At 46.2% G+C, this 21,667-nt stretch overlaps 2 protein-coding genes across 2 annotated transcripts; both read right to left on the reverse strand.

Moving 5' to 3' along the window:
- LOC123099001 (phragmoplastin interacting protein 1) lies at positions 1-1,808 on the reverse strand. Its single transcript, XM_044521106.1, has 3 exons — positions 1,346-1,808; positions 622-668; positions 1-530 (listed from the first exon to the last, which is right to left on the reverse strand). Exons 1-3 carry the CDS (start codon positions 1,709-1,711, stop codon positions 185-187), a joined length of 759 nt encoding a protein of 252 aa, XP_044377041.1. The 5' UTR covers positions 1,712-1,808; the 3' UTR covers positions 1-184.
- Positions 1,809-15,093: 13,285 nt separating this feature from the next.
- Positions 15,094-17,077, reverse strand: LOC123100578 (sugar transport protein MST1). The gene is made up of 2 exons (XM_044522485.1): positions 16,827-17,077; positions 15,094-16,741 (listed from the first exon to the last, which is right to left on the reverse strand). Exons 1-2 carry the CDS (start codon positions 16,966-16,968, stop codon positions 15,336-15,338), a joined length of 1,548 nt encoding a protein of 515 aa, XP_044378420.1. The 5' UTR covers positions 16,969-17,077; the 3' UTR covers positions 15,094-15,335.
- Between the last annotated feature and the right edge of the window lie 4,590 nt (positions 17,078-21,667).

Here is a 21,667-nt window from a genome sequence, read left to right on the forward strand (position 1 = left end):
TGATTTTTAAGATAGATTGATAAGATGCAGCCCAAAAGTATTTGTTACACGATCATTACTTCTGGCCAATATATGGCATGTTTGGTCTATAGAAACATAATGGAAACAGTGAAGGGGGCAAGACCTTACAACTGAATCTCACTAGCTCAATAATGCGAAATGTTGAGCACCAGCTAGCCAGCCTTCAAGCCCTGTTGATGATAGCATACGCTATCTTCACAGGTCTTCCCCGCAGTTCAGATTGATTCATCCCAACAGCTTTCTCGAGCGATTCATCGTCCTCGAAATCAACATGGCAGAAACCACGAGAATCTCCGGTTCGATTGTCGATGGCAAATCTTATTGATGCAATCCTTGATGATTTGAAGAAATCCCTCAAGTCCTTCTCGGTGATGTTCCATGAGAGATTGCCGACATAAGCTGAGAGGCAGCCATCAGGCTTCTCAGGATCGGATTGGAACTCTGTCTTCTTTTGCCTCTTCGAGCTAGCAGTTACCCTGCATCTTTCGACCCTCATAAACCTGTTACCGCTGTACAAGCAGTATATGTGTCAGTGACAAGGGAATTCACCTGTGCGATGACATGAGTAAGACACAAATCAATAGTCAGACTGAAACTTACATTTTGGATCCATCAAGCTCCAGAGATTTCATGGCAACTTCATCTGACTGAAATGACATAATAAAGCAGAATGAATCAGCCTTGTTCAAACGAACTAAAAAGCCAACTAGTTATCTGTTTCTGACTTCTAAAACTTCTTCAGTTTTCTTAGTAGATCTCACAGAGATTTCATGGTAAATTCATTTCATCTGACGTAAATGACATAATACAGTGAAGTAGCTTTAGTTAAACGAACTAAGAAGCCAACTAATTACATGTTCCAAATTCTAAAACGTCTTCAGTTTACTTTGTAGTACTTGCATAGAGCAGCAACAGCAAATTTGCTCGATAACAAGATAAGGGAATATCACTTGTATGATGGAAGGAATTCCAAAATTTTAAATGCCGTCAAATGATTACCAGTCTGCAATTGGTAATCATATATGGTGACGAATCATGCAAAGGGAGTCCACAACTAAAATTGAGGATCAGGGATCGAACACGGGCAAACACATACACCACTGTATTGTACATAGCCCATTCAACAAACTGACAGAATAAGGTGACAGTGTGGCATAAACAAAATGGTTAGCAGGGTAGTGCCAACAAGTGCAATATCCAATTTGTCTTACAACATGTTGATTAAGGTACAAACAAGCTACTGGTACTTTCTTAACCTTTGTACCAGGAGCAAATACAGAAAGACGATTCTACAACAAGATAGCAGAATAAGTTCAGTAGTAACCTCGAAGGTGACGAAGGCGAGGCCGCGGAAGTTGCCGGAGTCCGGGAAGCGGGAGAGCTGGAGGGAGCGGATGGGGCCGAACTGGTCGAACAGCTCCCGGATCTCTTCCTCGGTGGTCGTGTACGGCATGCCGCTCGCCACCACCTTGCCGCGCTCATAGCTCTCCGCGCCCTCCCCACCCTCCGCCGCCGCCGCCGCCGCTGCGACAGGCTCCTCAGGTGCCTCTTGCTCCTGCACCTGCTCGACGGCCGGCTCGTCGGCCGCGGCGGCGATGGGCTGCCCCCACTTGTCCTTCTTGGGCTTCTTCCGCTTCTTGGTCTTCTCGGGGTTGGCTTGCGCTCGCGGGATCTGGTCCTCGGCCGCCATGGCTTAAACCCTAATTCTTCCGGCTTTGCCTTCGCGCCGCCGCCGCCGAAAGAAGTGCTTTTGCTGGACAGGGTGGTCCGCGGCAGTGCGGCAGGAGATGAAATCTCCACCGTCTATTGAGTTTAAGCTGTCTAACTAAAACAATCACTATCACTGCGGTTTTTTTTTCCGGGTGACACTATCACTATGGTAACTTCATTTCATTAACATGTTCGGCTTGCCTTCCGTTAAACCTTCTCACGTTTGACCAAATTTATAAAAAAAAATATCAACATTCGTCGTCTGATCTCATTTAGACGTAAGATCTCGAACCCCTGACATTGCAGCATACAAGTTTCCTGCTGAATGGTTTCCTGAATGTTATCGGTGCAGCATATTTTTCTCGCGGTATGTCAATAATTGTAACATTCTCGGACACTCTTATGGTCTGGTGTTTCATTAAGCATTTTCTATTTTTCTCATACCTCAGGTGTCATTAGGGTCAACGGGGTCACATGGGCCATGAGGAGGATTGCCTCTTCCTGAAGAAATACTCCTTCGATCAGATGGGCCCGCGCGCCTATGCCTCGCTTATAGCAAGTGGAAGGCAGCCGCGTAGGGGTTGGGTTGGCCCAGTAGGGGTCTCCCACACTGATGACATGTTGACGTCCTAATTTTCTTTTTCTTTTTTATATAGTTTAAAAAGTTCAATTTATTTTTAAAATAAAACCATGAATTTGAAAATGTTAACACGGTAAAAAAATGTTAGCACAACTAAAAAAAATCTTGATAGCTTTCAAAAACAATGTTGGCGACAATGAAAAACGTTCCTGCGTTTCAAAAAGCTATGTGTGAAATTTCTGAAACATGTGTATACAATGTAAAAAAATGCATAAATATTTCTTACCATTAAAAAGTGTGCACGATATTTTAAAGAAATATTCTCGTGTTGCACAAAACAATGTGACATTTAAAAAATGTTTGTACAATGTAAAAAAACTTGCATAGTTTTACAAAATGTTTATTACAATAAAAATGTTCAACGTCTATTTGAAAAAATGTTGACCATGTATGCAATAAAGTGTTCAAAACATGAATAAATAAAAATGTACATCATTTATTTTTGAAAAATTCAATGTGTATCAAAAAAATATTTCGCGTATACACTAAAAATGTACATTGTCTACTGAAAACATTTAAAAGATATTTATATCATGCAATAAAAGTTTCATGTAGTTTTAATTTTTTTATTACCATAAAAATGTTCAACATATACTTGGAAGAATGTTGACCATATATTCAAAAGGTGTTCAAAACATGTATGAAAAGCAATATGTAAATCATGTACTCGAAAAATGTTGAACGTGCATAAAAAAAGTCATGTATGCACTAAAAATGTCCATTGTGTACTGAAAAAAAGTAGACATGTGTTAGAAAAAAAGAAACCTATGATACAAAAAATGAAAGAAAAACGGAGAAACTAATACCCCCCCCCCCCCCCTCCCAAAAAAAACAAAACCAATGCAAAAGAATGAAAACAGTCAAACTCGAGAAGGAAACAAAGAAAACCGGTTGTAGATGCTCTTATGCTCCAACGCGAAATATTGCCGAAGGCACATGAAACATTCTGCACTACGAAATGGTGTTTCTTTAGATAAAATGTGGATTTTATGAACTTAAAATGAAGCATCAAAGTAATACAAACTCAATGAGCACACAATCGGGCTCTGCATGACTTGGATGCATACAATCAATACTATAACAAACACATACACATATATGAAGAATCACACCAGCAAAGAGCAAAGTCGTACAAGACACCATCTCTGCCTTAGCGGAGGAAAAGGAAAATGAAAAAGAAAACTCTAAAGCGATCAGAACAATGATCGACGACATGATTGCTGACGATTCATTTGCCCATAGTTCCTTTTTATTTCATTGCAATGACTTATACTCCCTCCGTTTCTAAATATAAGTCTTTTAAGAGATTCCACTATAGACTACATACGAAGCAAAATGAGTGAACCTATACTCTAAAAGATGTCTATATACATTCGAATGCAGTCTCTATAGTGAAATGCCTAAAAAGAATTGTATTTAGGAACGGATGGAGTATTATATAGTTCGCCAAGCGGTCCATTGCTATTCGATAGTCATATGATTCCTCATATGAGGTATCAGTTGGAACTTGTTGAGGTTCAGCGTAAGTACAGAATCATTTCAAGTGCATCCGGAAAGAGAACAAGAATCAATTGAATTTAAAAGAGTCATGTTTGTACTAGGAACTGAGACCCAAACAGCCAGCTGTGCCACGAGGTCAACTAGAGACTTTGAAGGCTCGTCACTCAATCTATTGTTATTGGGTCAAGTCCAGCCATACATGGTTCCACTTGTACTTAAAATTAAGCAAGCGAGGTTAGTGGCGCCGAAGATATCTTGGCTCCTCCTCCCCACGGCTTGGGCTTCGGTGGGAAACCTCAGATCCGCTGGATCGGGCGATGGAGGCGTCTTCGCGTCTTTCTCCTCCTTGGGGCATCGTCTCGGAGCCGGCTACGACTGGGAGACTGGTGGATGGCGGCATCTTCGCCGTGTGGTTTGCTGAGGCGGCGCGCTGGTTTCTATCTGGCAACGATGATGGCGTCAAAAGGAGCTCGGGTCACGGCGTGGACTTCGGTAGTCGGTTCTTCCCGGCGTGTCCGAGGTGCTCTTAGGGCACGGTCGGCGCAAGTCCTGCATATTTCCTTGGTGAGGCTCGTCGTCAAAGTCGGAGCTGTCGATTGCTTGCGCGTGTGGCCATCCGGTGGCATGTGCCGTCGTGGCTTCTATGCAGCTGTTTGTGGGTTGGCTTCGAGGTTGGAGCTCTATGGTGAAGTCGGAGTTGCTCGTTCGAGGCAACCGGTGATGAAGATGACGCTTGCGACTCCTTGGCGAATGCCTTTCTTTTTTGCAGCTTTGTGTCTCATGTCGGTGGTCAGGTTGGCCGGTGGTGCCCATGCCATGTGGGTTGAGTTTGTATCGGTTTTAGCCCGGTTTTTCGTCAATTAACCAGGCAATTCTCTTCTTCTTAATCAATGAAAATGGCAAATCTTTTGCCTCGTTTCAAAAAAAGAAAGTCCACTGCAAGATCGACTGAGTCCAGCGAACAACGGCTGGATTTATACGCAGTGTATATGTGAACCGAAGACTTGACTTCACTGGCACAGGCGTGGTATGCACGTAGATAGATTAAATAACTGCACCGGGGATGGCGATTTATACTTACCTGGTTGGTGAACCCGACGGTAAGCACGGCGATGTTGCTGCATGGCCACGCTGGTGATGGCGCCACCGGCGAGGAAGAGCGCCCCGCCCATGAGCATGATGCGCTGACGTCCAATGGCCTTGGCGGTGCTGATGCAGGCATGCAGCTGGCCACGAGCGGCGGACGGCACCAGCCCGGCAACGTGCAGCGACGACGTGAAAGGCCGTGAGCGCCAGCTGCTTGCCGTCAAGGCAGTACCACGGATGGGAATAGAAGGGGCCGGGAGGAAACAGATCCACCGGACAAAGGAATATGTGAGGATCGGCCGCCTGATACGGATAGAGCACAGCCTAAGGAAGAGGATCAAATCTTGTCAAATCCAACGAAGGCGATCCCAAGATTGGGAGAGCAACACGGGAGTTTAAAGGTCTGCCTGAGGGAGACGTCCAACCACAACCAAACACCACAGAGCATTGAGATCGTGTGCTTCTCTGCAATGGCGAACCAAGGCACTGGCAAGAACAAGGCCCCGATGGACAGCGGCGAGGAGGTCGACTCCAGGCCTGGGATCGAGGGCGTTAGCTCGCGGCGGTTCATCACGGGACCGCGGGGATCTATACCGTACTCCTGAAGGTCAAGGAGTGGGGGCCAACCAAAGTGCAAGGTACGGAGTGAATGATCATGTCGTGGCTCCTGTCTTTCCCGTCAGCATGGAGATGCAGGCGCGGAATCTGGTCCAGCTGAACCCGTCCAGAGAGAGGGCGGCCATGCGATCGAGGTGGATAGCCGTCGGGCTGTTCTTCTCGATGGAGGTGTTCAACATCGTGGGGCTATTCCAGGAGCTCAAGTTCAAGTGGGGACTGAGAGGGCGTGTCAACTACACACCCCTCAAGAACAACCGCTTCCTCGTCGAGTTCGAGCGCCAGGGAGACCTCCGCTTCATCCTCAACAGCGGCCCCTGGACTCACAAGGGGGACGCCTTCCTGATGACGGCGGTTGACGGGAGTGTCAGCCCCGGCGACGTCGATGTTGGCCATATGCCGATCTGGGTCCGCATCTACGACGCGCCACCGATCATGCTTTTTGAACAGGTGGCCATGAAGCTTGGTGCAATGCTCGGAGAGGTACTTGAAGTGGATGCGGACAGGGAAGGACGGATTTGGGGAGACTACATGCGTGTCAGGGTGAATCATGATGTTGATGAACCCCTACGTAGTGAACTAGAGTCCCATGATCTTGAAAAGAAAAGGATGTACCTTCTTAGTGTTAAGTATGAGAGATTGCCTAGGTTTTGTAGCTATTGTGGACACATAGGGCACAACCAACGCGATTGTAAGCTGCCCGAGGACCTCCAAGAGATGAGGTTCTCGGCAGCAATGCGTGCATCGCCCTTCAAGAGGAGTAGCAGTAGGGGTGGTGTTGTGGTCCCAGAAGCTAGCAGTACTCGCCGCTTCCTCAACTTCGGCGCAGAGAAGTCTGAAGCAGCCCTGATGGCAACCCAAAAACCAGCGGCTGTGAGGATTGGGGGTGTGCCAACTGAAGTCCTGGCAAACCCCCTGGTGCAAGCGGCCGTCGCTGCTGTGAATGCGATCAAGCTGGACACGGAGAGTGACAAGGCTGAGGAAAAGAAGGACGACCCCAACAAGGCGTTGTGTCCAGTGACAGCAAAAGTTGGTGAGGATGGTACAGAAAGGATGGGGAAGGGACCCAACAACAACACCGTCCTTCCTCAGCCCGCACCAGTGGCCACCAAGGGTGTGGAAGGGCATGATGGTGGAGAGGAAGATCTGGAGTACCCACCAGGGTTTGGACCTAAGCCCGGGTTTTCCCTGAACCTAGGTGCTGCTGCTGTGACGAAGGTCGATGACGCTACTGTTGGGGAACGTAGTAATTTCAAAAAAATTCCTACGCACACACAAGATCATGGTGATGCATAGCAACGAGAGGGGAGAGTGTTGTCCACGTACCCTCATAGACCGACAGCGGAAGCGTTATCACAACGCGGTTGATGTAGTCGTACGTCTTCACGATCCGACCGATCAAGTACCGAACACACGGCACCTCCGAGTTCTACACACGTTCAGCTCGATGACGTCCCTCGAACTCCGATCCAGCCGAGTGTTGAGGGAGAGTTTCGTCAGCATGAGGGCGTGGTGACGATGATGATGTTCCACCGACGCAGGGCTTCGCCTAAGCTCCGCAACGGTATTATCGAGGTGTAATATGGTGAGGGGGGAACCGCACACGGCTAAGAGATCTCAAGGATCAATTGTTGTGTCTCTGGGGTGCCCCCTGCCCCCGTATATAAAGGAGCAAGGGAGGAGGAGGCCGGCCCTAGGAGGGGGCGCACCAAGTGTGGAGTCCTACTAGGACTCCCTAGTCCTAGTAGGATTCCACCTCCCATATGGAATAGGAAAAGAGGAAGGGGAAAAGAGAAGGAAGGAAGGGGGCGCCCCCCTTCCCTAGTCCAATTCGGACCAGACCAAGGGGAGGGGTGCGGCCACCCTTGAGGCCCTTTTTCTTCTTTCCCGTATGGCCCAATAAGGCCCAATACGTATTCCCGTAACTCTCCGGTACTCCGAAAAATACCTGAATCACTCGGAACCTTTCCGAAGTCCGAATATAGTCGTCCAATATATCGATCTTTACGTCTCGACCATTTCGAGACTCCTCGTCATGTCCCCGATCTCATCCGGGACTCCGAACTCCTTCGTTACATCAACATACATAAACTCATAATAAAACTGTCATCGTAACTTTAAGCGTGCGGACCCTACGGGTTCGAGAACTATGTAGACATGACCGAGATACGTCTCCGGTCAATAACCAATAGCGGGACCTGGATGCCCATATTGGCTCCCACATATTCTACGAAGATCTTTATCGGTCAGACCGCATAACAACATACGTTGTTCCCTTTGTCACCGGTATGTTACTTGCCCGAGATTTGATCGTCGGTATCTCGATACCTAGTTCAATCTCATTACCGGCAAGTCTCTTTACTCGTTCCGTAACACATCATCCCGCAACTAACTCATTAGTCACAATGCTTGCAAGGCTTATAGTGATGTGCATTACCGAGTGGGCCCAGAGATACCTCTCCGACAATTAGAGTGACAAATCCTAATCTCGAAATACGCCAACCCAACAAGTACCTTTGGAGACACCTGTAGAGCACCTTTATAATCACCCATTTATGTTGTGACGTTTGGTAGCACACAAAGTGTTCCTCCGGTAAACGGGAGTTGCATAATCTCATAGTCATAGGAACATGTATAAGTCATGAAGAAAGCAATAGCAACATACTAAACGATCGAGTGCTAAGCTAACGGAATGGGTCAAGTCAATCACGTCATTCTCCTAATGAGGTGATCTCGTTAATCAAATGACAACTTATGTCTATGGCTAGGAAACATAACCATCTTTGATTAACGAGCTAGTCAAGTAGAGGCATACTAGTGACACTCTGTTTGTCTATGTATTCACACATGTATTATGTTTCCGGTTAATACAATTCTAGCATGAATAATAAACATTTATCATGATATAAGGAAATATATAATACTTTATTATTGCCTCTAGGGCATATTTCCTTCAGCTACTGCTAGCCTGAAGTTGGGAGCAACCCTGGGCTGCTCTAGCCAGCCAATATGCAGTTCAGGACATAACGGACATGTGCAGCTCACCTACAAGGGACCAGATGGGAAGAAAGATGGAAAATTCAGCAGGACCAAGAAGCAGCATGGTAGAGCGGCCTCGGTTCTAGGGAAAAGAGGGGATCGTGGGGGGGAAGGAAAAGGTAAAACAGAGGAGGAAAATGCAGGGGGTTCAGCTGAGCAGAGCAAGAAGAAGAAGGGTCCAGGCAATGGGAAGGAGGACAACCGTGCTAGCGAGGATGGTGGTACGGAAGCAACCGAGCCCGGGGCTCTCGGTCAACTGGTGGGTGCTGAAGAGAGCGCCCTCCAGGAGCCATGACGCTCATCAGCTGGAACTATCGAGGAATTGGGCAGCCTCGCACAGTTCGTGAGCTAGTGGGCCTTGTGCACACATATAAGCCTAAGTTAGTTTTTCTGTCAGAAACTCGGAAAAGCGATGAGTACGTGAATAATCTTAGATGGAGGCTGGGCCTTCGGCATTGTATTGTGCAGCCCGGCATCGGCAAGAGTGCCGGGATTGTGCTGTTTTATGAGGAGGGTGTGGAAATAAAGGAAATCGCTGTTGGACCGAGGTCTATCGATGTGTTAATTCGGTTAAGTCCCAATGCTATGCAATGGAGGGGTACATTCGTATATGGAGAACCTAAATCACATGAACGACATCACATGTGGGAACTCCTGAGAAGGATTAGGAACAATTCTTCTGAACCGTGGCTCATGATAGGTGATTTTAACGAAACCATGTGGCAGAGCGAACACTTCTCGTGAGCAAAAAGGTCTGAAAGTAATATGGCCAATTTTTGCCAAGTTCTTGCGGACTGCAATCTTCAGGACCTGGGTTTCAAAGGTACGACGTGGACGTATGATAATAAACAGCGTGGGGACAAGAATGTCAAGGCTCGCCTAGATAGAGGGGTTGCAACACCAGAATGGTGCAAAGCGTTTGGAGAGGCCAAGATCGAACATATCTGTTCCTCAAGATCGGATCACGTCCCCTTGCTGTTGCGATTTGGAAAGAGGAAGGAGTGGAGAAAGGTCAATAAGACATTCAGATATGAGGCCATGTGGGAGCGAAGTGAAAATCTAACAGAAACAGTGCATAATGCTTGGAAAGAGGGGGACTGCACCCCTTCCCTCAGAAACGTTGCCACCAAGTTGAAATCAATGAGGGATGTGCTAGGACGCTGGGCTCAGAAGGAATTCAGCTCAGTCCTTAACAGCATCAAATCTCTTCGAACTAGGCTACAGAGTCTGAGGTTGCAACCACGTTCAAGGGAGACCGATGAGAACATAAAGAAAATCGAAGCTGAGCTTGATGAATGGCTGTTCCGGGAGGAGGTTATGTGGAGGCAAAGGTCAAGGATCTCCTAGCTGCGTGAGGGAGATAAGAACACTGAGTTTTTTCATAGAAAAGCAAACTGGAGAAGAAAGAAGAACAAGATTGAGAAATTAAAGAAAGAAGATGGCTCTTGGACTGAGAACACAAAGGATATACACACTGAAATCAATAGGTTCTTCAAAGATTTATATAAGAAGGATGAGGGCGTGAGGCCTCAGAAGTTGATCGACCTAATACCAAGGAAAGTTGAGGCTCATATGAATGATGCTCTGACCAGACCTATCTTAGATTCAGAAGTGGGCGACGCCCTCTTCCAGATCGGACCCCTCAAGGCCCCGGGGCCGAACGGCTTCCCGACAAGATTTTTTCAAAGGAATTGGGCAGTATTGAGAGAAGACGTAACTAAGGGGGTGCAATTTTTTTTAATGACGATGTGATGCCGGATGGAGTAAATGAGACCACTATTGTTCTAATACCCAAGAACAATGATCCTCAAAGCATCAAAGATTACCGTCCAATCAGTCTATGTAACGTCATCTACAAGGTCATATCAAAAATTCTGGTGAATCGGCTGCGACCCTTCCTGAATGACCTTATTTCTGAATCACAGAGCGCGTTCGTTCCCGGCGGATTGATCACGGACAATGCGATAATTGCCTTCGAATGCTTTCATAAGATCCAGCACAGCAAGAATCAGAGAGACACCCACTGCGCCTACAAGCTGGACCTTGCGAAAGCATACGATTGAGTCGATTGGAATTTTCTGGAAGGGGTGCTCCGAAAGCTCGGTTTTGAGGATAAGTTCACGAAGTGGGTGATGACTTGTGTTAGAACGGTCAAGTTTGTTGTCAGATGCAACGGAGAACTTCTGGAAATCTTCTCTCCCTCGAGAGGGCTCAGACAAGGTGACCCCCTTAGTCTCTACCTATTCCTATTTGTGGCTGACAGTCTAGCAACTTTGCTCAACAGGGAGTGAGTAACGGAGGTATAACACCAATTAAGGTCGCACGAGGATGCCCGGGAATCTCAAATATGCTTTTCGCCGATGATAGTCTCCTCTTTTTCAAAGCAACAACGCACCAAGCGGGGAGAGTGAAAGAGGTGCTTGAGGAATTCCAAATGGCCACGGGCCAACTCCTAAGCCCTAACAAATGCTCACTATTATTCAGTGAAACGAGCCTCGCCGAGGAAAGAGAGAATATCAAAGAAATTTCAGGGGTGGAATCGGTCTCTTTTGAAAGCAAATACCTCGGTCTCCCGACGCCGGAGTGTAGAATGAAGGATGGCAACTTTCAACCAATCATGGAGAGATTTGGTAAAAGATGCAACAACTGGAACGAGAGGTTCATGTCCCAAGCAGCAAAAGAGGTAAATGTCAAAGCAGTGGCGCAGTCCTTACCTACTCATGTCATGGGGGTTTTTAAACTCAATCAGAGCTTCTGTGATAAGTATGAGAAGGTGATTAGAGATTTCTGGTGGGGTGACAAAGACGACAAGCGCAAGGTTCACTGGATGTCTTGGGAAGATATGACAAAACCAAAATGCAATGGTGGAATCGGATTCCGGGATATGCACTTGTTCAACCAGGCACTGCTAGCAAGACAAGGTTGGAGACTGCTTCAGAGGCCAGAAAGTCTATGTGCTAGGGTACTAAAATCAAAATACTATCCTAATGGTAACCTCGTTGATACCGTTTTCTCGGCCGATGCATCCCCTGTGTGGAGAGGAATTGAATTTGGTTTGGATCTGCTGAAAAAGGGTCTCATCTGGCGAGTGGGTAATGGCAAAAACATTCATATTACAAGAGACCAATGGATACCAAGGAAAGAGGGGTTGAAGGTGGCCTCTTTCATAAGGAGGTCTAGGCTGAGGTGGGTAAACCAACTGATCGATACACAAAACAAAGAGTGGAATGTTGAACTAGTGAGGCAGATCTTCCACCCCTTTGATGCAGATGAGATATGCAAAATTAAAATCCCACGGACTGAAATGGAGGACTGCTATGCTTGGCACTATGAGAAATCAGGTGTCTTCACGGTTAGGAGCGCCTACAAGCTCGCCGATTCTCTCAAGAGAAATGGTACGGAGATAGCAACAAGCTCCTCAAGAGATCCGGGCGACCGGAGTATATGGGATGCAATTTGGAAAGCGGAGATACCAGAGAAGATAAAGGTCTTCGGATGGAGAGTAGCCACAAATTCGCTCGCTACCAAACACAATGCTTGCAGAAGGACACTAGCTGATGACAATGTATGTGAAATATGCGGTAGAGGTACTGAAGATGAGTACCATGCCGTTATCGCATGTACGAGGAGTGCTGCTCTTCGCCACTCCATGAGGGCCGTCTGGGACATTCCTAGGGAATCTGAACTTAAATACTCTGGTGTGGATTGGCTACAACTGATGCTACTAGGACAGCATAAGGAGGTCAGAACTAAGTTGATGTTAATCATGTGGCAGGCCTGGAACCTAAGAAACAATGTGGTCCATGGTGATGGAAAACAAACGGTCTCAGGTGCTGTCCAATACCTGCTCAGACTCCATGACGACATCCGGTTGGCTGCATGTGACCCGATGTACGAAGGCGACAAGAATAAACAGTCTCTATTCCCGGCCAAACCGAGCATACTGAGTATAATTGAACCTAACCATTGGACTGCACCTCCAGCGGGCAGGGCAAAGTTAAACATAGATGCTGCTTTCCTGGAGGAAACAGGAGAAGCGTGGGGCGGTGCGGTTGCGAGAGACAACAAGGGCCATGTGTTTCTTTCTGTAGGACGGCGACTTCCCAACTGCAGTTCGGCGGAAGAGGCAGAAGCTGCGGCTGCGGTGTTGGGATTATCTGAATTTGCAAAGTATTACTATGGAAATTTGATCCTTGAGATGGACAGCGCCGGAGTTGTTCGGGATCTAAAAACGGAGGAGAGATGCAGATCGTCATGCCACGCGTGGATTGCGGACGCTAAGGCCCTCCTCTTGGGCTACTCAAGTGCAGAGATCAGTGCTATCAGAAGGGAAAAGAACAAGCTGGCTCATGAGCTAGCCTCGAAAGCATGTGCCTCAGGAGATTTTATGTTTCTGGCTGATGTTCCGACTGATATGAGAGATGTAATGAGGAACGAATATGCACCCACCATGGTGTAATTTTGTAGCCATGGTTCTAAAAAAAATACAAGTCCTAAAAACAAGTTGGAAAAAGAGTCAGTTACACCATTGGTGCGGTTGTGCCCGAACTTGGCATGAATGATCACTTCAGTGCTACAAGTTGTGGTGTACATTAAAGTGATGCAAAAACTTGTCTTTGCTGTGTAAATACGGTGCAAAACTCATTTTTATACATAAGGACGCTGACAAGACGTGCCAGCAGGCATGGAACCCGCTATCAATGATCAAACGGGTGGGGACAGCGTGTGGGGCCTGCTCTTTTTGCAAAAAGAAAAACTTGCACAAAAATGACCCCGGTAGATCAGAAACAACACAAATCGCATTAAGAGGAAAAACTGTCCGATATTTCAGAGCGCGCCTTACCGAAACAACCGACGGCATTTGTTGTTGAAATGGGATTAGGAAGTTATGTATTCTTTAGATTAACAGCGTAAAGTAATTTTTTAAACACAAATGAAAAGCGTGCCACCCAATTGGCGATTAACCACCAGGCTTAATGACATTTAGTGCTCTATACGAGAGTAAATATTATCTATACTAGTTTGTTGGCCTAACAGCATAAATGATAACTCTAAACTTGAATGAAAAAGGTCCAGCAATCAAACCAGTGATCTCCTATCCCGATAGTGCAAACCAACACCCGACGAAGATCAACTATATACTTCGATACATCCATAATATAAGCAAGAGCAGGATGTAGGGTTTTACCTCTATAGAGAGGGCCCGAACCTGGGTAAATGATGTGTGTTCTTTCTCTTGTTACCCATCGATCCGATCTAACAGTTCGGGCCCCCCTATCCGAGGTCTACCGGTTTTGACACCGACAAAAGGTGATCTTGGATTTCTTCAGTGGGGACTATAGGGACGAGTTGTTCAGCTCGAGAGGATTGCAGGGGCTAAGCATGGAAGGCTTTGGTCTCTTTGGGCTGGAGTTAGGGGATGGCAAAGCATCTGCCCTCTCCCCTCACCCGGTGGTTATTGACTGGATCAACCAAGGACATGCTAGAGAGGAGGGCAATATTGAGAGAACCAGCGCCAAGGTCAGGGTCAGTTACCCCAAGGACAGACGATGTGGAGTTTCTAATCCATGAAGAGATCATCTGAGAGATTGGATCTTTCTTCCGAGATGCTTCTCCTTGTGTAGGATCCTCCTTTTTTAGAGCACTAGGATTAACCACCACACCTGCTTAATATAAGACCAAAATGCATTATTGAATATGTGTGCATTTCTAGTTTTCCAAGTACACCATAAGATGCAAGTGCATGTAAAATTAGGCACATGTGGATGTTGTTAGCAGGCCAAAATCTGGCAACAGAAGGAAAATCATATCCTAAAGTAATTCCAAAGAAGCTAGACAACTATTTCCAAGTATTTTTAGAAACTGCACAATCAAAGAGCAGATGAGAAACAATTTCTTGCTCATTGCAAAGTACACAATCCAAAGGTATATTCAAGTTTCTTTTCTACAAGTTTGTCTCTAGTCATAGGTTTGTTATGAGATAGAAGCCACAGAAAGACTTGGACCCTGCGAGAGTCATACTACCATAAAATGCATCGTTGTTATTACTAAAAGAGATAGACTAGACAATTTGCTCCAAGTTGTATCAGGATTCCATCAGGGAAAAAGAAGAAGAAAAATCCTTCTAAAAGTGAGTCACAATAATGGAAAAACTTATGTGTGATCACAATAATGATGACACACAATGGAACATCACAATAAACCTTTATCATGGAACATTAAAAACCTTCTAATGGGACATCACAATCATGATGTAAGACAACGAAGCGATTGTAAAATATGACTGTGTGTCATCGACGATAAAAAAAACAATCATTTCAGCTCATTATGAACATATATATGAACTTATATTTTTGGGTCGAGTCAATTAGGATTGGTTGACCAACAAATACTCATGTTGAAGATATTCCGGTGATCAGCATCGTTTCATTAGAAAGATTTTATTACACAAGAACATGTATACATATATACATCGACGATTAATAACATACCCATTATCCAAGCTGTCAAAAGAAAAAGGAAAGACATTTAGCATCCATGATAACAACTTCGCAAATTCATCCGCGAGTCAATACAAGACACTCCAAGTCCAAGCAAGAAGAAGAATGCCACGCTCCTAAATAAAACTTTAACCGAGCATGCGTGCACGGCACACCAAGTTTTCTTTTCTTTACTGAAACAGGTACATCAAGGTTATCCTTGAACGGACAAACGAACACATAGCTCATGTTGATGCAGACGGAGATGAAGCTGGTTTGCCCCGGCCGCGGCCGTCGCCGACGAACCTCTTCCAGTACCAGTGGCGCTCCCAGACGGAGCCCATGGACTCGAGGGGGACGCCCTTGGTCTCCGGCAGGAAGACCAAGACGAAGGCCGTGAGGGCCACCACCCAGGCTGCGTAGTAGGCGAACGTGGCGTACTTGAGCCGGCATAGCAGGGCGAGGAAGGTCTGCGTCTGCAGGAAGGTGAGCCCCAGCGTGGTCGACACGCTCACCGACTGCCCCGCCGACCGTATCTCCATCGGGAAGATCTCGCCGGGGATGATCCAGATGAGCGGCGCCCACGACATGCCGAACCCGGCGCCCTGCACGCAGGTGAGCGCCAGCAGCGCTACCCCGTAAGCCCGCGGTATCGGGCCGTTGGCGGCTTGCGCCCCCATGATCCACGCGTTCGCGACCTGGCATACGACCATGATCACCGCGCCAACCATGACCAGCACCTTGCGGCCGTAGCGGTCGATCACCAGCGTGGAGAGGATGAGCGAGCCGAACTTGACGGCGGCGAGGATGACCGCGCCCATCAGCGCCGCGTTGCTCCCGAAGCCGGCGATGCGGAACACCAGCGGCGAGAAGAAGGTCAGCACCATCATGCCGCTCAGCTGGTGGCAGAACGGCACCACGACGGAGAATGTCAGGTGCGGGCGGTACTGCCGGTCGGCGAACAGCTTCCGGAACGCGCCTTCCTCGCTGCTGCGCGCGGCCTCCACGGCGCGCGTGATGTCCTTGAGCTCGGCGTCCACGTTCGCGCTGGCCCCGCGCACCCGGAGGAGCGCCGACCGGGCGAGGTCTGCCTTCCCGCGCATGATGAAGCTGCTGGGCGTGTCGGTGAGGAAGAGAGCGCCCACAAAGATGACGATGGCCGGCGCGCCGGCGAGGCCGAGGGAGAGCCTCCAGCCCCACTCGAGGCGCGCGGTGCCGTAGTTGACGAGGTTGGCGATGAGGATCCCGAGGGCGAGGAAGAACTGGAAGGCGACGCCGAGGGAGCCGCGCCACCGCGCGGGGGCCATCTCGGCGAGGTACAGCGGGGTGGCCTGGTTGGTGAACCCGACGCCGAAGCCGAGCAGCATGCGCCCGACGATGAGCATGGCGAGGTTCATCGCCGCGCCGGTCATGGCGCCTCCCGCGAAGAACAGCGCCCCGCCCAGCAGCATCACGCCACGCCGCCCCAGCGACCTGGTGACGCGGCCAGCGGCGAAGGACGAGACGAGGCCGGCGATGTACAGGGACGAGGTGAAGGAGGTCAGCGCGTGGCTGTCGAAGATGCAGTACTGGCTCCGCTTCGCGTCCGCCATCCGCCTGAGCACCTTGGGGAAGAAGGTCTGCAAGAAGGGCTTCATCTGCGAGACGCCGCCTGAATTTCACAACAGTTTGCAAGAGATCAGAAACGAGACGAGCACGCCGCGCAAGATCATAAGTAAGCTGTGGGTGAATCTGACCTGAGATGCCGATGTCGTAGCCGAAGATGAGGCCGCCGGAGGCCGCCACAAGGCAGGTCATGACTACGGTGAACGTGAGCTCGCCGCCGTAAGCCAAAGGGGAGCCATGGCCAGCCTCAACGCCAACAGCACCTACGGCCATCGCGTTCCCTCCCCTGTTGTGTGTGTGGACGCCCTGCAAAGGTTTCTCGTGCTACTCCAGTGTATTATAGTGTCACTGATCAAGTTATCGAGATGGAGAGCTGACTGGCAGCAACGGTACCGAGGAAGGGTGCACAGCTCTCAAGGGCCGGCATCCTCTTGTATTTATAGACTGGTCAACTTTGGGCAGGCCAGTGTATATCTCGCATTCATGTTTTTTTTAGTTGGCATTCATGTTTAGATATGGCACTCTCAATGCACTATATTTGTGTTGCATTTAAAATAAATCTGATTTAATATCTTTCGTGAGAGAAAATTTATGAGATATTATTGCTCCCTTCCGGTTTATAGCCCTATATTTGGATTAACATACTATGGTGTAACTCTATCTTTTCTCATTAGATAGGTTATCCCATTAGATCTTTACGTATACATTAGTACTCTCTCTGTAAAGAAATATAAGTGATCTAAACACTCCTATATTTCTTTACGAACGAAGTATCAACGTTATGATATACTAGTCCAAGTTGGAGCAATGGGAGAGTCCTTAATGCATGACAAGCTACAACAACCATATCTCATCATGGTGGGCTAGCTGACTCAAGATTAGGTGAGTAACTAACCAACCTATACTTAGGTGTAAATGTGATACTAAGCACGATTCCTATATCACTGTCCTTGAATCTTCACTAAAAATAAGAAACCTAACTTCCGCTGCATCGAAGTCGTATTGTTTGACGGGTCTTACAACGGCAAGTACCGCATAGTACGGAAGTACCATAGGGTTGGCGCTATTACAAAATCATTTAAATTTAAAACTCTTGTCACAACCACGGGGCATTTTTGTAACCCAGATCGAACAAACCAGCTGTGGAGTGGTTAGCCATGCCACCAGGTCAACTAGGGAACTAATAAAGATGATTAGTATACACGATTCATTTGCTTAGAGAGTACTCCCTAGATCACTAAGTAGTGATCTAAAAAGTCTTGTAAAAGTTTACAGAGGAATAGTAGTTTGGACTATGTGCATGGAGTATGTATTTCGTCATGCATGGTTCCGCTTGCACTTAAAATTGAACAAGCGAGGTTAGTGTGGCTCCAATACATATCTTCACGATGTTAGATGGCGTGTTAGAGTAGCTATTGACATGAAAATTGAACACTTGCTGTCAGACAATAAACATATCTGCAAGTCCACCACAAGACCGAATGAGTTCACAGAACAATGGCTGGCTTTAAACCTTTTTTTTCTGTTTTTTTTTTCTTTTCTTATACGTTCTTTTCGTATGTCATCATGCGGTAACCATGATCAGCCAACTACAAACCTTGATGGTTATACGGGTTGTATGTTAGCCGAAGACTTTGGATCAATCACTGGCACTCGTTCACTACATAGGTGTAGCAGATTAACAAATGATAAAGAGCTTTCGTTCCAAGAGTACCACTCTGCTGCGGATCTTACTCTGGTTGATCTACGAGGTTCGGTAGTAACTTGATCTGAAGTTACATGATCATCATCATTAGCTTCCTCACTAATTGGTGTAGGAGTCACATGAACAGATTTCTGTGATGAACTACTTTCCAATAACGGAGCAGGTACAGTTACCTCATCAAGTTCTACTTTCCTCCCACTCACTTCTTTCGAGAGAAACTCCTTCTCTAGAAAGGATCCATTCTTAGCAACAAATGTCTTGCCTTCGGATCTGTGATAGAAGGTGTACCCAACACTCTCCTTTGGGTATCCTATGAAGACACATTTCTCCGATTTGGGTTTGAGCTTATCAGGATGAAACTTTTTCACATAAGCATCGCAACCCCAAAATTTTAAGAAACGACAACTTTGGTTTCTTGCCAAACCACAGTTCATACGGTGTCGTCTCAACAGATTTAGATGGTGCCCTTTTTAACGTGAATGCAACTGTCTCTAATGCATAACCCCAAAACAATAGTGGTAAATCGGTAAGAAACATCGTAGATTGCACCATATCTAATAAAGTACGGTTACGATGTTCAGACACACCATTAAGCAGTGGTGTTCCAGGTGGCGTGAGTTGCGAAACTATTCTGCATTGTTTCAAATGAAGACCAAACTCGTAACTCAAATATTCTCCTCCACGATCAGATCGTAGAAACTTTATTTTCTTGTTATGATGATTTTCCACTTCACTCTGAAATTCTTTGAACTTTTCAAATATTTCAGACTTATGTTTCATTAAGTAGATATACCCATATCTGCTCAAATCATCTGTGAAAGTGAGAAAATAACGATACCCGCCGCGAGCCTCAACACTCATCGGACCGCATACGTCAATATGTATTATTTCCAATAAGTCACTTGCTCGCTCCATTGTTCCAGAGAACGGAGTCTTAGTCATCTTGCCCATAAGGCATGGTTCGCAAGCATCAAGTGATTCATAATCAAGTGATTCCAAAATCCCATCAGCATGGAGTTTCTTCATGCGCTTTACACCAATATGACCTAAACGGCAATGCCACAAATATGTTGCACTATCATTATCAACTTTGCATCTTTTGGCTTCAATATTATAAATATGTGTATCACTACGATCGAGATTCAATAAACCATTCACCTTGGGTGTATGACCATTGAAGGTTTTATTCATGTAAACAGAACAACAATTATTCTCTGACTTTTAAATGAATAACCGTATTGCAATAAACATGATCAAATCATATTCATGCTTAACGCAAACACCAAATAACATTTATTTAGGTTCAACACTAATCCCGAAAGTATAGGGAGTGTGCGATGATGATCATATCAATCTTGGAACCACTTCCAACACACATCGTCACTTTACCCTTAACTAGTCTCTGTTCATTCTGCAACTCCCGTTTCGAGTTACTAATCTTAGCAACTGAACTAGTATCAAATACTGAGGGGTTGCTATAAACACTAGTAAAGTACTCATCAATAACATGTATATCAAATATACCTTTGTTCACTTTGCCATCCTTCTTATCCGCCAAATACTTGGGGTAGTTCCACTTCCAGTGACCATTTCCTTTGCAGTAGAAGTACTCAGTTTCAGGCTTGGGTCTAGCTTTGGGCTTCTTCACGGGAGCAGCAACTTGCTTGCCGTTCTTTTGAAGTTCCCCTTCTTCCCTTTGCCATTTTCTTGAAACTAGTGGTCTTGTTAATCATCAACATTTGATGCTCTTTCTTGATTTCTACCTTCATTGATTTCATCATCATGAAAAGCTCGGGAATCATTTTCGTCATCCCTTGCATACTATAGTTCATCACGAAGTTCTACTAACTTGGTGATGGTGACTAGAGAATTCTGTCAATCACTATCTTATCTGGAAGATTAACTCCCACTTGATTCAAGCGATTGTAGTACCCAGACAATCTGAGCATATGCTCACTGCTTGAGCTATTCTCCTCCATCTTTTAGCTATAGAACTTGTTGGAGACTTCATATCTCTCAACTCGGGTATTTGCTAGAAATATTAACTTCAACTCCTGGAACATCTCATATGGTCCATGACGTTCAAAACGTCTTTGAAGTCCCGATTCTAAGCCGTAAAGTATGGTGCACTAAACTATCAAGTAGTCATCATATCGAGCTTGCCAAACGTTCATAACGTCTGCATCTGCTCCTGCAATCGGTCTGTCACCTAGCGGTGCATCAAGGACATAATTCTTCTGTGCAGCAATGAGGATAATCCTAAGATCACGGATCCAATCCGCATCATTTCTAATAACATCTTTCAACTTAGTTTTCTCTAGGACATATCAAAAATAAAACAGGGGAGCTAAATGCGAGCTATTGATCTACAACATAGATATGCTAATACTACCAGGACTAAGTTCATGATAAATTAAAGTTCAATTAATCATATTACTTAAAGAACTCCCACTTAGATAGACATCCCTCTAATCCTCTAAGTGATCACGTGATCCATATCAACTAAACGATGTCCGATCATCAGGTGAGATGGAGTAGTTTCAATGATGAACATCACTATGTTGATCATATCTACTATATGATTCACGCTCGACCTTTCGGTCTCAGGGTTCCGAGGCCATATCTGCATATGCTAGGCTCGTCAAGTTTAACCTGAGTATTCTGCGTGTGCAACTGTTTTGCACCCGTTGTATTTGAACGTAGAGCTTATCACACCCGATCATCACGTGGTGTCTCAGCACGAAGAACTTTCGCAATGGTGCATACTCAGGTAGAACACTTATACCTTGAAATTTAGTGAGAGATCATCTTATAATGCTACCGTCGATCTAAGCAAAATAAGATGCATAAAAGATAAACATCACATGCAATCAATATAAGTGATATGATATGGCCATCATCATCTTGTGCTTGTGATCTCCATCTCCGAAGCACCGTCATGATCACCATCGTCACCGGCGCGACACCTTGATCTCCATTGTAGCATCGTTGTCGTCTCGCCAACTATTTCTTCTAGGACTATCGCTACCGCTTAGTGATAAAGTAAAGCAATTACAGGGCGATTGCATTGCATACAATAAAGCGACAACCATATGGCTCCTGCCAGTTGCCGATAACTCGGTTACAAAACATGATCATCTCATACAATAAAATATAGCATCATGTCTTGACCATATCACATCACAACATGCCCTGCAAAAACAAGTTAGACGTCCTCTACTTTGTTGTTGCAAGTTTTACGTGGCTGCTACGGGCTAAGCAAGAACC

This window comes from Triticum aestivum, chromosome 4D (genome assembly GCF_018294505.1).
Source record: "Triticum aestivum cultivar Chinese Spring chromosome 4D, IWGSC CS RefSeq v2.1, whole genome shotgun sequence".
Classification (NCBI taxonomy): domain Eukaryota; kingdom Viridiplantae; phylum Streptophyta; class Magnoliopsida; order Poales; family Poaceae; genus Triticum; species Triticum aestivum.

What these genes read in the sequence shown, in the direction of transcription:
- LOC123100578 (XM_044522485.1), bottom strand. Translation starts at nt 16,968, where the DNA reads ATGGCCGTAGGTGCTGTTGGCGTTGAGGCTGGCCATGGCTCCCCTTTG. An exon ending in CTACGACATCGGCATCTCAG is followed by an intron (nt 16,742 to 16,826) that starts GTCAGATTCACC and finishes TGTGAAATTCAG; the next exon opens with GCGGCGTCTCGCAGATGAAG.
- LOC123099001 (XM_044521106.1), bottom strand. Translation starts at nt 1,711, where the DNA reads ATGGCGGCCGAGGACCAGATCCCGCGAGCGCAAGCCAACCCCGAGAAG. An exon ending in TCGCCTTCGTCACCTTCGAG is followed by an intron (nt 669 to 1,345) that starts GTTACTACTGAA and finishes ATGTCATTTCAG; the next exon opens with TCAGATGAAGTTGCCATGAA. An exon ending in GAGCTTGATGGATCCAAAAT is followed by an intron (nt 531 to 621) that starts GTAAGTTTCAGT and finishes CTGCTTGTACAG; the next exon opens with CGGTAACAGGTTTATGAGGG.